The 13,286-nt window shown below is 36.2% G+C and overlaps 1 protein-coding gene across 1 annotated transcript; it reads right to left on the bottom strand.

Moving 5' to 3' along the window:
• Positions 1-3,189: 3,189 nt before the first annotated feature.
• Positions 3,190-5,560, bottom strand: LOC116199999 (profilin-1). The gene is made up of 3 exons (XM_031530639.1): positions 5,171-5,560; positions 4,396-4,533; positions 3,190-3,780 (listed from the first exon to the last, which is right to left on the bottom strand). The coding sequence occupies exons 1-3, from the start codon at positions 5,291-5,293 to the stop codon at positions 3,646-3,648; spliced, it is 396 nt and encodes a 131-aa protein (XP_031386499.1). The 5' UTR covers positions 5,294-5,560; the 3' UTR covers positions 3,190-3,645.
• Between the last annotated feature and the right edge of the window lie 7,726 nt (positions 5,561-13,286).

The raw sequence follows: 13,286 nt of genomic DNA, 5'->3' as shown, positions 1-13,286 counted from the left end.
TCTTTTTACCATTTTAACTTTTGAAGAGAGTTGGAAAGCCTTTGAACCATTTATTATGTTGTTCCAAGCATTCTTTACTACAGTTTTGCTCGATTTGTCTGGGGTCCTGGCTTCCTCAAAACGAAAAGGTCTAGGTTTGTATGAGGAGTCCATCCACAGTTTTAGAATAATTGGATTATGGTCAAAGCGAATTTGTGGAAGATGGAAGACTCCCGCTCTTGGAATGTGGTCCTTCATTCATCATTTGTAATGGCTCTATCTAGTCTTTGTTTTATGGATGTTAAACCCAGTCTTTTGTTTCGCCAAGTGAAGGGATTACCAGTTAAGCTAAGATCAACACAACCTGAATGACTAAGGAAAGTATCAAGGAATGAGCGGGAAGATGAAGCATAATTACAGCCTTCTATCTTATCAGATGCAGCGCATATTTCATTACAATGCGTTTGGTTTGTAAGTCAGATTTTAAAATCTTAACTTCTCTACCCACAACAAAACAAAATAACTCATTCAAACTCAAAATAGTGGGCCCCATACATAAACATTTGTATCACTCCATTATAATACAACTCCATAATTAATGAATTCTCAACACCATTCCTTCATTTCCATGTTAAGAGGTTCCTTCTCTTTCAGTGTACCATATTTAATTTGCAATACGGTTTCCGTACTGCATCCATCTTCCTACTACAAGTACAACCGAAGGCCAGCTACACGCTCCCTGTAACCGAAAAGCAGCAACAACAAATTCTACAACCAACAATTTCATAGGCAAAAGGAAGAGGATGCTACACAGAAAGCAGTCATAAACAAATCGAGCAACATAGGGGCTGCTCTTGTATGCACAGAACATACATACAATCCTAACCCTTTCACCGACAAGCAGCCACAATTTGAAAGAGTAACGTCAAATGAGTCAGAGAAATTACCTTCGACTTGGATATGGAAGTGTGAAAGCGCTAACTTCACCTCTTAAGAAGAGAAGGAAGTGGTAGGGGCTCGGACTGGGACGTATGTTTTGCTGTGCTCGAACTGACAGAGGAGGAGATGCAGGGGTTCACGCACAACTCACGACTGGTGGAGCAGAGAAGGAAGAGGGGAGGGGGAGGGGGAGGGGGGCGGCTTCAATTGCAGAGGAATACTGCTCTAAAGGAAGTAGGGGAGGGGGGTTGATTTTTCGCATCCAGCTAACAGTCAAACAATCAAAGTGACCGGGGAGGGGGGTGTGGGGTCCACCGGCTAATTCAAACGGTCAATTGGCTTGGTCTTTTTCAAAATCAAAATCCAGTTAAAATTTGACTTACTAATCAAACGAGTTAAAGTCTCCCACAATTAGCTGGGGGAATCAATAGAATTTGCAAGATCTATTAGCTTAATCCAGAATATAGGATTTTCATGCATGTGGGGAGGTCCTTAAATTGCAGTAAATATTCAAGGGATAGGTAAGACATGATGATCAACAATGGCATGTATATAATAAGGAGAAGATTTAAGTATGTGTACCTTAAGCTCGGTGTTCCAAAGTAAGGTGAGATATGAGGATTGACCGAGCTCGGGCAAGCCCCTAGGCTCGCGAGCTAGAGGGATCATTGGCTACCATGGCTTGTCCTGTGCCGTACATGAGACATCATAGAGGCATGGAGCCCACAATGAGCCACGTGGAGGGGCCGCAGGCTCAAACACTGACAATCTGGTTCTCGAGCCTCCTGCGAGTTCGACAGTGAGTTCAATTGGATGGTCAGCTTCTGCTTCACACGAACGGTTCGTAGTTAACTCTCATCCAATCGGTTCTCCTCGACTATTTCAACATACGCAATGCAAATCGTGAGGCTCCCCAGAGTTTCTGCCATGAAATTGAAAGACTATGCTAGCAGGGAGAGAGACTGATTTCAATGTGGCTCTTTTAGGCAAAGATGCCTGAGACATTCTTTCTCACCAGACCTGTTAATCATTGGGGTGAAAGTTCTTTTCTACAAACCTCTTCCGTTTTAACTTGCTCCTCAGATTATTGTTGGCTTTCGAAAACAATCTCACTCTCGGGATGAGCTGTCTAATCGATTAGGTCCGTTGACAGGTTGAAGGTAATAGACTATTACTAATAGTGCTCGTTTCTGGGAGGATCAATGGGTGTTCGGTTACGAGGATCAATGGGCGTTCGGTTGCCATGCATTATAATGTTTGCGGAGAATAATGTGCCTATGGAACTTCATTGGCAGCCTGTTCGAGCTATTTGTTTCAGCACTGGAGCTTGCGATGTGCAGAAATTTACTTATCTCTTCCTAACTGTAGCTCCCTAGTGCGTCTCGCGAAGAATTGCGCTCCATCTCTAAATAATGCAGATTCAATTTTCCTAGCAACTCTCCTCATCCAGAGTGTATTCTTTTTGGTTCAGCTTATGCTCTCGCCATTGATAATCTCCATCATACTTCTTTGTGGACATTCATTTGCTAATGGAATGGTCCACAAATGAATCAAGACAGTTCTCATACTCGATGCAGCTAATGGTTGTCATTTCATCGATGAGTTACAAACTCATCGCGGCAAACTTGCAGCCCTCTCTCTGTTTTCTAAGGTTTCATGACATCATGCTGTGAGAATCAGTCTTGTTTGATTTTGAAGTAATTTTAATTAATCAACTCCACTTTAACTTCACTTATCAACAATTCAACAACACAATTATTACTTTTTCATTTCTCTTCAATTTTTTTTATCTTAATTTCCATTCAATTCAAATTTTAGTATTAAATTCTCTTGACTATTTATTACTTTTTCCACAATTCAACACAATCATTACTTTCCCTCAACTATTCATTACTTTTTTTCATAATCCAACATAACTATTACTTTTTTATGTTCTCCCCCACCATAATATTACAACCTAATTAAATATATATACACACATATATATATATATATATATATATATATTCCATTTCCAAACAAGGCCTAAGAGATGCGAAAAGCATCAATATAACTCCTAGGCGCTAATTTAGTCAGTATACAACATTCTGGACTGATAAATATCATTATAGCATTGAAAAACCCAATACGAAAAGAGGCGATGTCCACAAAATATGATCAGGTCAGGTCACTCACTCTTATAGAAGTAAAGCAGCAGCTATGTGGGCCACTGTCCTCAAATCTAATAAGTTCATAAAACATAAGACGGTGTTTGGTAACCAAACTAAGTGCTTCAGGTTCCAAAAATTCTTAAAGCCACATAAATATAAAAATAATGTACTCATTACGGTGGCGAGCATAAGGAATATGTTACACCTTGAGTTGCTGCTAAAAGATCTATGTTCAGACTCTACCATGGAAAAACCAGATTTCCATGTCGACAAGAGAGACACCAAGACTATAGCAAATAGAGGTCCAACCAGGGGAAGACAGACAATTAAAACAAAGGTGAACACTAATTAAGAAGAAGTAATATAGGCCCCCACATATAAAATCTACTCTCGGAGTGCAAACAACATTTTCTTCTGTTTTTTATCTTTTGAAGCCTCCATGACCTCAAATTGTAAAAGCAACGTCACCAGACTGCAAGAATTCCAACTTCATGCAGGCAGATGTATACCCTCACCAACAAAAAGCCCAACCGTAAAATGAAAAGGAGGAAATTAAGTGCACAGACAAAATTCGTGATTAGAGACCCTGGTCGATGAGATAGTCACCCAGCCTCTCGACTATCATATTGCACTGGCCTGGGGTCATTGGCTCGTCATAGATGCCAATTATCAAGGCTTGGTTCGTCTTCTTGACAGTAACACCACCAGGTCCCTGCAATTTTGTTATGACCGATCAACCAGGCTAGTTTATAAGGCAAATGAAAATGACCCAATAATAAGGGCATAAGGTAGTCCATCACTGGCACCTAAAATGACTAATGATGCAATTTATGCACTAAATACAGGTCCGCAAACCTCTCAAACAACTTCTGTTCAACCAATATCTAATGCACGAGCACATATAGAGAGTCATGCAATTAACATCCTCAACTCTGCAGGCTTCCCCTTCTTCGCCCTCTCTCTTGGACAATAAAGTAATCGAAGGCCTAGAATCCCCCCAAAGGATAATCCTTAACTCTCACTACGAGTCTATAGTAGAAACCCTCCAAACAACTAAATGCTTAAAGTGACAGATAACGGGCTGCATCATCTCTGTTATCAAATAATTCTGCTCACATTAGGATAGAAGAATGATCATGTTTCAATCCATGGAAATTGAATAAATATTTAAATATGAGAACCGACAAGGACGGGACGACGTTAGCACCACCAAGCCATTTACAATCTTAAGCTGGCCAACGAAAGTATAATTCATCATGCGACAGTTCCCAACAGCATATATAATGAGACCCATAATGATATAATCCGATTACAACAACATATTTACCTTCTTTCCTCGAATAACAGCACCTGGTTCACCTTGTATGACCATATACTTTGTCCCCCCGAGGAACAGTCCGGTTGGTGCAAGGGTCCCCGGTTCAGTAAAATCATTCATAATGGCAGTTATTTCTTCAGGCTTGAACTGCAAAACAGAACACATATATAGCAACAAGAAATGGATCGACAACGTCAATAACAGCTAGGGGATACAAATAACATAAGCATAATATAGACACAACCATCTCCACATAGTACGGTAATTCGCGGCAATCCACCGTATCGCTAGATGGTCCAGACGCCAGTGGAGAAGATGATGACCCTTCTATTTTAACTTTTCAGTGTGGAATCTCGAAAATTCCATCATCGTCATGCTCAAATTATTTTGTGGTGGACAAGCTAACCCAACAATCAGATATAACACCAAGAGTCAACGGATATGAACGAACCAAAGCGAGGACGATGTGAAACAGACAGCTAAAGTTTCATCATATGCAAACTCAATTCTCCCCACTTCTGGCAAATAAGAACTATCCATTCATCAGGTTCGTAAGTCAGTCCTCCACTCGAGGACCGATCACCTCACTTGAACATGAAAACCGATCCGAGCTCACCTCGCAAGGAATCAACGACGTATTACATGGCGATCGATCAGCTCCACCGACAAGAAGAAGCAGCCAGAAACAGCAGGTCATAGAGAGAGAGAGAGAGAGAGAGAGAGAGAGAGAGAGAGAGAGAGGGAAATAATCGGATGGAGTGGGAAGGGGGTGGGGGCAGCTGACCTGAGGGAAGGAGGAGCTCTGGGCCCAGACGGAGCCATCCTGGCCGATGATGGCGGCGGAGGTGAGGTGGTTGCCTTCGATGTCGCACATGAGGTGCTCGTCGACGTACGTCTGCCACGACATATTTTTCTTCTTCGATGACAGCCTTCTGCTCTGTTAGAGAGAGAGAGAGAGAGAGAGGGTAGATTTGGCGAAGCAATGGAAGGAAGAAGCGAAGGAGGAGGAGATTTGATGATATTATGAAGAAAAAATTAGGGAAGAAGAAGACGAATGAATGAGTTGATGAGGATGGACGAGTCTGCGTGAGGATTAAGCAGCGAAAGTGACAGAAGCTTCGTCTCTCTCTCTCTCAGCGCTTCGGTCCACTTCAGTTCTCTTTCTCCTCCCGACATTTTCAAAGATTTTCCTTTCTTTTTCTCTCCCCTTTTCCTTCAAAACATATACATATATATATATATATATGTAAATATAACTAAATATTCATATACATATATATATTTCGTTTCACTACAGAATTTTGTTTTTCATTTCCTGTGAAAAAAAAGGGGAAAAAGAAGGGATGATTTTGGTTATCAGCCATTATTATTTTTTATTTTTGGTCCCAGGCTTTTGATCTTAGTCTAATTCTCAACCTTATTCTTTTTCCTTTGTTGAATGATGAAATTTTTATTGAAAAGCACCATAATTTACATTAAGATGCCAACTAGACCAATAGCCATGACAATCTCAGGACGGCCAAGCACAAGGCTAGCCAAGATACTATCGACTAAGGGACGACCGCCGAACACGGGACCAACCACACAATCTCTTATTAAACAAACCCACAAAGCAAACCACATGATTCCAAGTAAGGAAGAAACAGCAGGAGGAAGGGGTAGAACCGAGCAGATGGAGCAGAGGAAGAACAAAATCAGGGGTGGAGAGGGCAGAGGAACACGGAGGGAGAAGCAAAAATATTCGAGCAGTGTCGGAACAATAGGATCATCGCTGGACACGTCTAGCCGGAGCCCAGCGCACTGGTTGCAACAGTGGGAGCTAGGTGGTTGGGTTTTATTAGGGTTCGGGGAGGAGGCTTAGAGTGAGAGAGGTCTTTCCTATAAGTGTTTCTTTTGTCCTACAATTGTTTTATAATTAAAAATGCTCATGTGGTATTGTTACTTAAACAAAAATTAATTTTCATAATATTAAGATAACTAAAATTTAAAAAGAAAAAGAAGCTTGAAATTGAGAAAAATAGTGTAGTACAGTAACACGCGTTATAGTATATTTCATTCTTGTTGTGTAATTATCTTTGCATCATTGTTAGTTTATTAATATTTTTATTTTTTTGCGTTAAATACATGGACCTCCTTTGTAATTAAAAAAAAATTGAAATCACTAGGGAGAAGGGGAGGTGGCTCGGTAACTGGTGAACTTACTACTCGCAGACAACCACGGAGGGACAGGGGCAACGACCACCAGTGAAATTCCCAAATGGGGGAGTTGTCCAAAACTAGGTTTAGGATTGACTAAAAAAATAAAATAAAATAATAAAAGATAAGATTGTGGATTAAAATTAGTGTTTTCCCGTAAAATAGAATACTCGCTAGAATTGCATCTCACCAATCACAGAAATATGATACAACTAGCAACCATTGTGGTTAATAATGGCCAATCTAGGCAGAGTTCAAAATTATAGAAAGCCAATTGTGGCGCTCCACAAGTGAGCTAGCACTTGACAAGGAATTAGTGTGAACTTATAGAATGAACACACCTCGTAATCTCATTGAAAAATAGCACATCGTCACACTCGATCTCTCATTCTCGAAAAGTCCTACCAATTAACCCGGAAAACTTATAATGAAAAGAGACTACTAGGGGAAGATGCTCCTCCTTATCCACAGAGTGGCCACCGCATGTACTCTCTATTCTTACAAAGGCCTTTTCTATATCGTGCCGTGGCCTGGAAGATGTAAGACCCAACTCGAGTCGAGGTGACAAACACTGTAATTTGCAAAAGTATCCAAATCCAACTTGATCTCGATTGAGTATCTAGAACCCAAATCGGTATAGTTAATTTAGACTTCTTCTTTTTTTTTTAAATCATTTCATTTTTATATTAAAACTAGATCTTGGTACGTGCATCCATGCTGTACGTGCATTGGGTCGGGATCAATTTCGATTCTTTCTCAGCAAGTTGGGCGCTCGGAATTCTCACGCTTCAACTTAAGGGTGAGTATTATAGTTGTTACGTATCTTCTCGAATATCTTCTATATCTTGTATTTTTGTATAGTTTTCATATTTTAGACTAGCACTTATACATCTCCTGATTAGGGTAGATTTTCCTTTCCTACCTTGATGTACTTGGCCCTTATATAGGTAATGTTTGATGAAGCATATGACCGTCTAAGAGTCCATTTCAATTCTCGACTCTCAAATTGTAAGAGTTCATATGTTCGACTGATACTTAATAAGAATATAAATAAAATCTTATTTTCATGCAAAATAGATGTTTCTTATTGAAACCCCAACACATTATATATATATATATATACACACAAACACACACTCTTTAGAAACCCCAACACAAGGAAGCCCACATTCCCATAGGCCCGATACCCCAAAGCTAACAAAGCCCGCCAGAAAAGGCATTACACTATGCTCCCGAGCCCATAAGAAGAAAGCACGTAGGCCATAAATACACCAATTTGAAGGACACACGAGTATTCCCATGCGGTGCCTACTCCGTTCCAAAATTTCCAACCTATAAAAAGAAAAATCAGAACTGAGTTGAAGCTCGAGAGGTGAATCCCATTTTATTGTATTTTCAATTTTATGAATGGAAATTTTAATCTCATTTAAATATTCTTGGCAAAGGGAAGAGAATGAAGGAGAAATTTTAATATTGTCTGAATATATGTTAGTAAAGGAAATGGAACTTTACCCCTTATAAGGTCAATCTGACCAGAACTGGATTAGTCGCGACTCGAAGATTTCTGGATACCAGGATACCCACCGAAAAGGAAATGGAGGAAAATAGAAATAATTTTATATAAAATAACTAATGGCTAGGACTATTTCCACCCCTTTTATGGTTAATCCACCCCTTTTTTGTTCATTTTACTAAAATGCCCCCAATACTTATTAATTACAATAGGTAATATGGATAAAGGCCCCTTAAATCACCCCCTAAATTTTCATCTCTTCAATTTTTAATTAAATGCATACAACTTACTTTTCATTTGAACAATTTTCCTCTATTTACTCTAAATATCCACTACTTCAAAATTATTTCATAGATAATTTTTACTTTTGTACACTATATAAGGAAAAAATAATAATATTAGAGATATTTTTAGCTTTTGTACACTAAATAAGCAAAAAATATAATATTACCCATATAACCCGAAATCCCATTTATTTGCTATTCCTTTGTCCATTTAATTTGAATTAAAAATACAAAGTAAAAAAGAACCAACTCTTTATATTCAAATAAAATGATTTTCATAACAAATATAAAAATACAACATCAATTAATAAGAATATATATTAAACTTATTGGTTTTATATTGATTGAGATTCTTTTATTTTCATTGATGTTTATTTTTCAGGAAAATGTATATATGTAATGAGTTTGTGCTTTTCTAAATAATAGATTTATATAGTTATACTCATATAGTTATGCTTTTCAATTTTTCGTTTCTTTAGATCATGATCTTTTTAACTTGTGAGATATCAATTTAAGTAATATTTATGAATTTATGATTATAGGAGGAAAAATATCATAATTTTCTTAATTTTTGCAACCTATTATTTTTTACATAAATCTCATGAAAATTTCTCCGACATAAATTATCAAATATTTAGATTACATTATATTATATATTATTCTAAAAAAAAATGAAACTAAATTAGCTAAAAATATTTTCGCTGATAAATAGAGAAAGAATGAGATTTGATATTAAAAAAAAATTAAAAGAGATTTGATAGAAAGCCGAATGAGAATATGAAGATATTCATATTTTAGAATATTTATTTTAGTGTTGGATAATAACATTATGATAATTTCTTCAGAAAAAATCATTTGACAATCCTAATTTTAAAATGATTTAAATAGATTATTACAGATATCATATTTTCGAACATTCATTTTAGTGTTGGATAATAATAGTAATAATATTATTATATTATGATAATTTCTTCAGCAAAATATTATATGAAATCATTTGACAATTCTAATTTTAAAATTTTACAAATGCTAATATATCAAAAGGATATCATCCCCAATTTTAACAGCTATTTCATTCTTTTAGTGAAATATATAAATTCGCAATTTGATGATTCATTATTTTTTGTATCATGATCATTAAAGAGTGTAAAATTGGGAATGAAAAGAACTTGATCAATATGAGTTTATATCAAAATAGACTCTCTCTTTTTTTTTTTTGAAAAGTAAGTTAACAATAAATTTGAACAAAATAAACACAATTGAAACCCGTCTATCCCACAGTCAAAGACTATTACATTTCGAGGAACACAAAGAGGAAGAGATGTCGGCACCAAAGAATTACCATAAGGGAAACAGATGATGTGCGGCAAGATTGAATGTGAAAACGTATATCGCCTTAACTGTTACGAAACTCTAGTTGCTTCTCAAGAGTGAAACTGCTATTGAGATACATAAATACGTACAGAGACTGAGACTGGGACTCAAAGGAAGAGGCAAAGCTTCAAACCCTAAATTCGCGATATGCACTGCAGCATTTTGGACAATGGTCTGATTGAATTTTGAAATCTCAGGTGAGGTGAGGTGATTCTATTCTCTGATGAAATTCAGTGATCGAACCCGACTATGATGTTCTTAATTTATAGGGTTCCGTTCATTTATTTATTTATGTATCGGTCTGGTCTGATAAGTTTATTTCTTTTAATTGGGCATTCGGTTTGAATTCATTAAATATTATATATATATATATATATATACATAATTCAAATTTTTTTTTGGGGCCACATTAAGTTTAGATTATCAGAATTTTCTTAATTTTTGTAACCTTTTATTTCTTACTTAAATCTCACAGAAATTTTTCCGACTTAAATTATAAAATATTAGATTACACTATATTATGTATCATTCTAAAATAAAATAAAACTAAATTAGCTAAAATATTTTCGATTATAAATCGAAAAGGATGAGATTTGATATTTAAAAAAAAATCATCAAAAGAGATTTGATATAAACGAATGAAAATCTGAAGATATTCATATTTTAGTGTTGGATAATAACATTATGATAATTTCTTCAACAAAAATCATTTGACAATCCTAGTTTTAAAATTGATTTAAATATATTATTACATATATCATATTTTGGAACCATTCATTTTAGTGTTGGATAATAATAATAATAATAATAATAAATTATGATAATTTCTTCAGCAAAATATTATATGAAATCATTTGACAATTCTAGTTTTAAAATTTTATTTAAATAGATTATTACAACCGCTAATATATCAAAAGGATATCATCCCCAATTTTAACAGCTATTTCATTCTTTTAGTGAAATATATAAATTCGCAATTTGATGATTTATTATTTTTGTATCATGATCATTACAGAGTGTAAAATTGAGAATGAAAAGAACTTGATTAATATGAGTTTATATCAAAATAGACTCTCTCTTTTTTCTGAAAAGTAATTTAACAATAAATTTGAACAAAATAAACACAATTGAAACCCATGTGTCCTACAAGCAAAGACTATTACATTTCGAGAAACAAAAAGAGGAAGAGATGTCGGCACCAAAGAATTACCTGAAGGGAAACAAATGAGCGTGTGGCAAGATTGAATTTGAAGACGCGTATCATCTTAACTGTCACGAAACCTTAGTTGCTTCTCAAGAGTGAAACTGCTGCTGAGATAATCGAAAGAACTGAGGCAACTCGAGAGCGGGCAACTACAGAGAATAGGCCAATTTGGAAATGATACAGAGAACGGAGAGGAGATTAACAACGTGTTAGCTTGGCTGAAGCTTGCAACCCCCCGACTGATTACTATTATTAAAATTAAAGGCGTAAATTTTGTAGTTATTGAATTTTCATTGGGTTTAAATGGATCTGAACCTATTTCCATTTAAGAACTCAAGCTACTAAATAATGGTAACTAAGTCTTATATAAACTCATGCTTTCATTTTTTTCATAGGGGATTATAATGTTTTCCCTGTCTTTTTTCCCCTTGAATTTTCCCGTGTGTGGCGATAAACCGATGCTTTGTTCCCTAGGTTCTGCATTCTGATAACTTAACTGTAAATTTTGGAGTTGAGAAGAGTATGGATGAATGTGGAGACGAAGGAAGATTGCAAGGGCTTTTCCCTTACTCTCTTTTGCTGCTCTTCTAAACTCCTCGTTCCGGCTCCTACAACATCTTTCCTGCCCATCCATTTGCAAGATAGACTTCCAGATATCAACAGAGAAAGGATAGACAAAAATGATATGATCCATGGTCTCCTCTGCAGAACCACAAAGTACACAAACAGGATTCACACCTCTCTTCCATCTTACAATCATGTCCATAGTACTTAGCCTGTTTCTTATAGCATGCCATGATATGAATTTATTCCTTGGAATGATTGGTGCAGCAGCCCAAAGAAACTTATGCCAATCCATCAAATCTCCCTCATCTCAAATTTGCTCCCATGTAGAAGCCACTGTGAAGATCCCTTTGGGATGAGCTAACTATGTAATCCTATCCTCCCTATTTCTGCAAGGATTGATATGCTGTAAGCCCTCTCGAATTGCAGCCATCTTAGGGGATCTGCTTCTTCTCCAACTCCATCCATCCATCCCTCCCCTTCAATAAATTGTAGAAATTCTAGAATCTTTAACAATGCCAATACTCCAAACACCCCTTGCTGAAAAGCTTCAAATAATGGACTTTGAGGATGCCAATTATCAAACCAAAACCAGTTCCGTCTCCAATCCGGTATTTGGTCAGTTGGAAACCATTGATCCTAAGCTTCAGAATCTTCTTGAGAGCGTAAGAACATTAAACTTTGGTATCCCAATGGACCAAAAATTCCTATCTCTTACTATGTAAGCTTTTGTCCCTGCAATCCATAAAGATCCCACTCCACTAATGAGAAGCCATATAAACCTCATCACAAGTCCTATTCCATGTATAAAGTTGCTTTATGCCAAGTCCCCCCCTTTCCCAGTCAAGCAAACTGTATCCCGAGCAACTTTCGAACCTAATGCAAGAACATCCTTGCCTTTCCTAAGAAAAAGACTTGCATTTTCCTTAGCCAACTCTCAAGACTTTCGTAGGTAAAATGAATGCTCTGCACCAGAAATTAATCAGTGAGTGTCGCACGGAATGGATCAGCTACAATCTCCTTGCATACGTCGACTTCTTAGCCGTCCACGAGTTAATTCCCAAAGTGATCCTCTCCACAAGGGGCTTACAGTCCTTATCTGAAAGTCTACAAGGAACTACAGGGACCCCCACGTACTTAACAGGAAGAGTTCCCCTTCTAAAACCACTAATCTCCACTCAGGCGAACTCTTGTCGTTCATTAACTTGTTTATTGTCCTCCTGCATCCTGAGCTTCACTTTTTGCTCCTTATTGATTTTGTGGGAACCCATTTACCTCGTTTACAATTATGTACGCATTGTAATTTTCTTATAGTTTTCTTCTCTATTTGCCCGGTTCTTACCAAAAAAAAAAATCCTAAACAAATTGATAAAAATACTATCAATATTATAAGTACGTTTTACAGTTGTACTAAACTTTTTAATTAAAGTATTAAATGTTTGAAATAAAAACGTTTTAAAATTTAGTACTTCAAGTACTAAAAAAGTACCATGATTAAACTAATTTAGTACTTTTCGTTCTAAAAGATATTGTGTATATATATATGTACTTGAAGTGTTTGAACTAAAAATACTAAATATTTAAAATTTCAGTGTTGAAAGTACTAATACAGTATTGAAATTAGCCAAATTTAAGTACTTTCAGTTAATAAGGCTAGTATTTTCATAAATTATTACTAAAGGTATAAATAAATACTAAGTATTTGAAATTCTTACCACTTCAAGTACTAATAATGTACTGAAATTAGATAAATTTTATTATTTTT

This window comes from Punica granatum, chromosome 1 (genome assembly GCF_007655135.1).
Source record: "Punica granatum isolate Tunisia-2019 chromosome 1, ASM765513v2, whole genome shotgun sequence".
Lineage (NCBI taxonomy): Eukaryota > Viridiplantae > Streptophyta > Magnoliopsida > Myrtales > Lythraceae > Punica > Punica granatum.
This window is presented reverse-complemented; position numbering and strand designations above follow the sequence as displayed.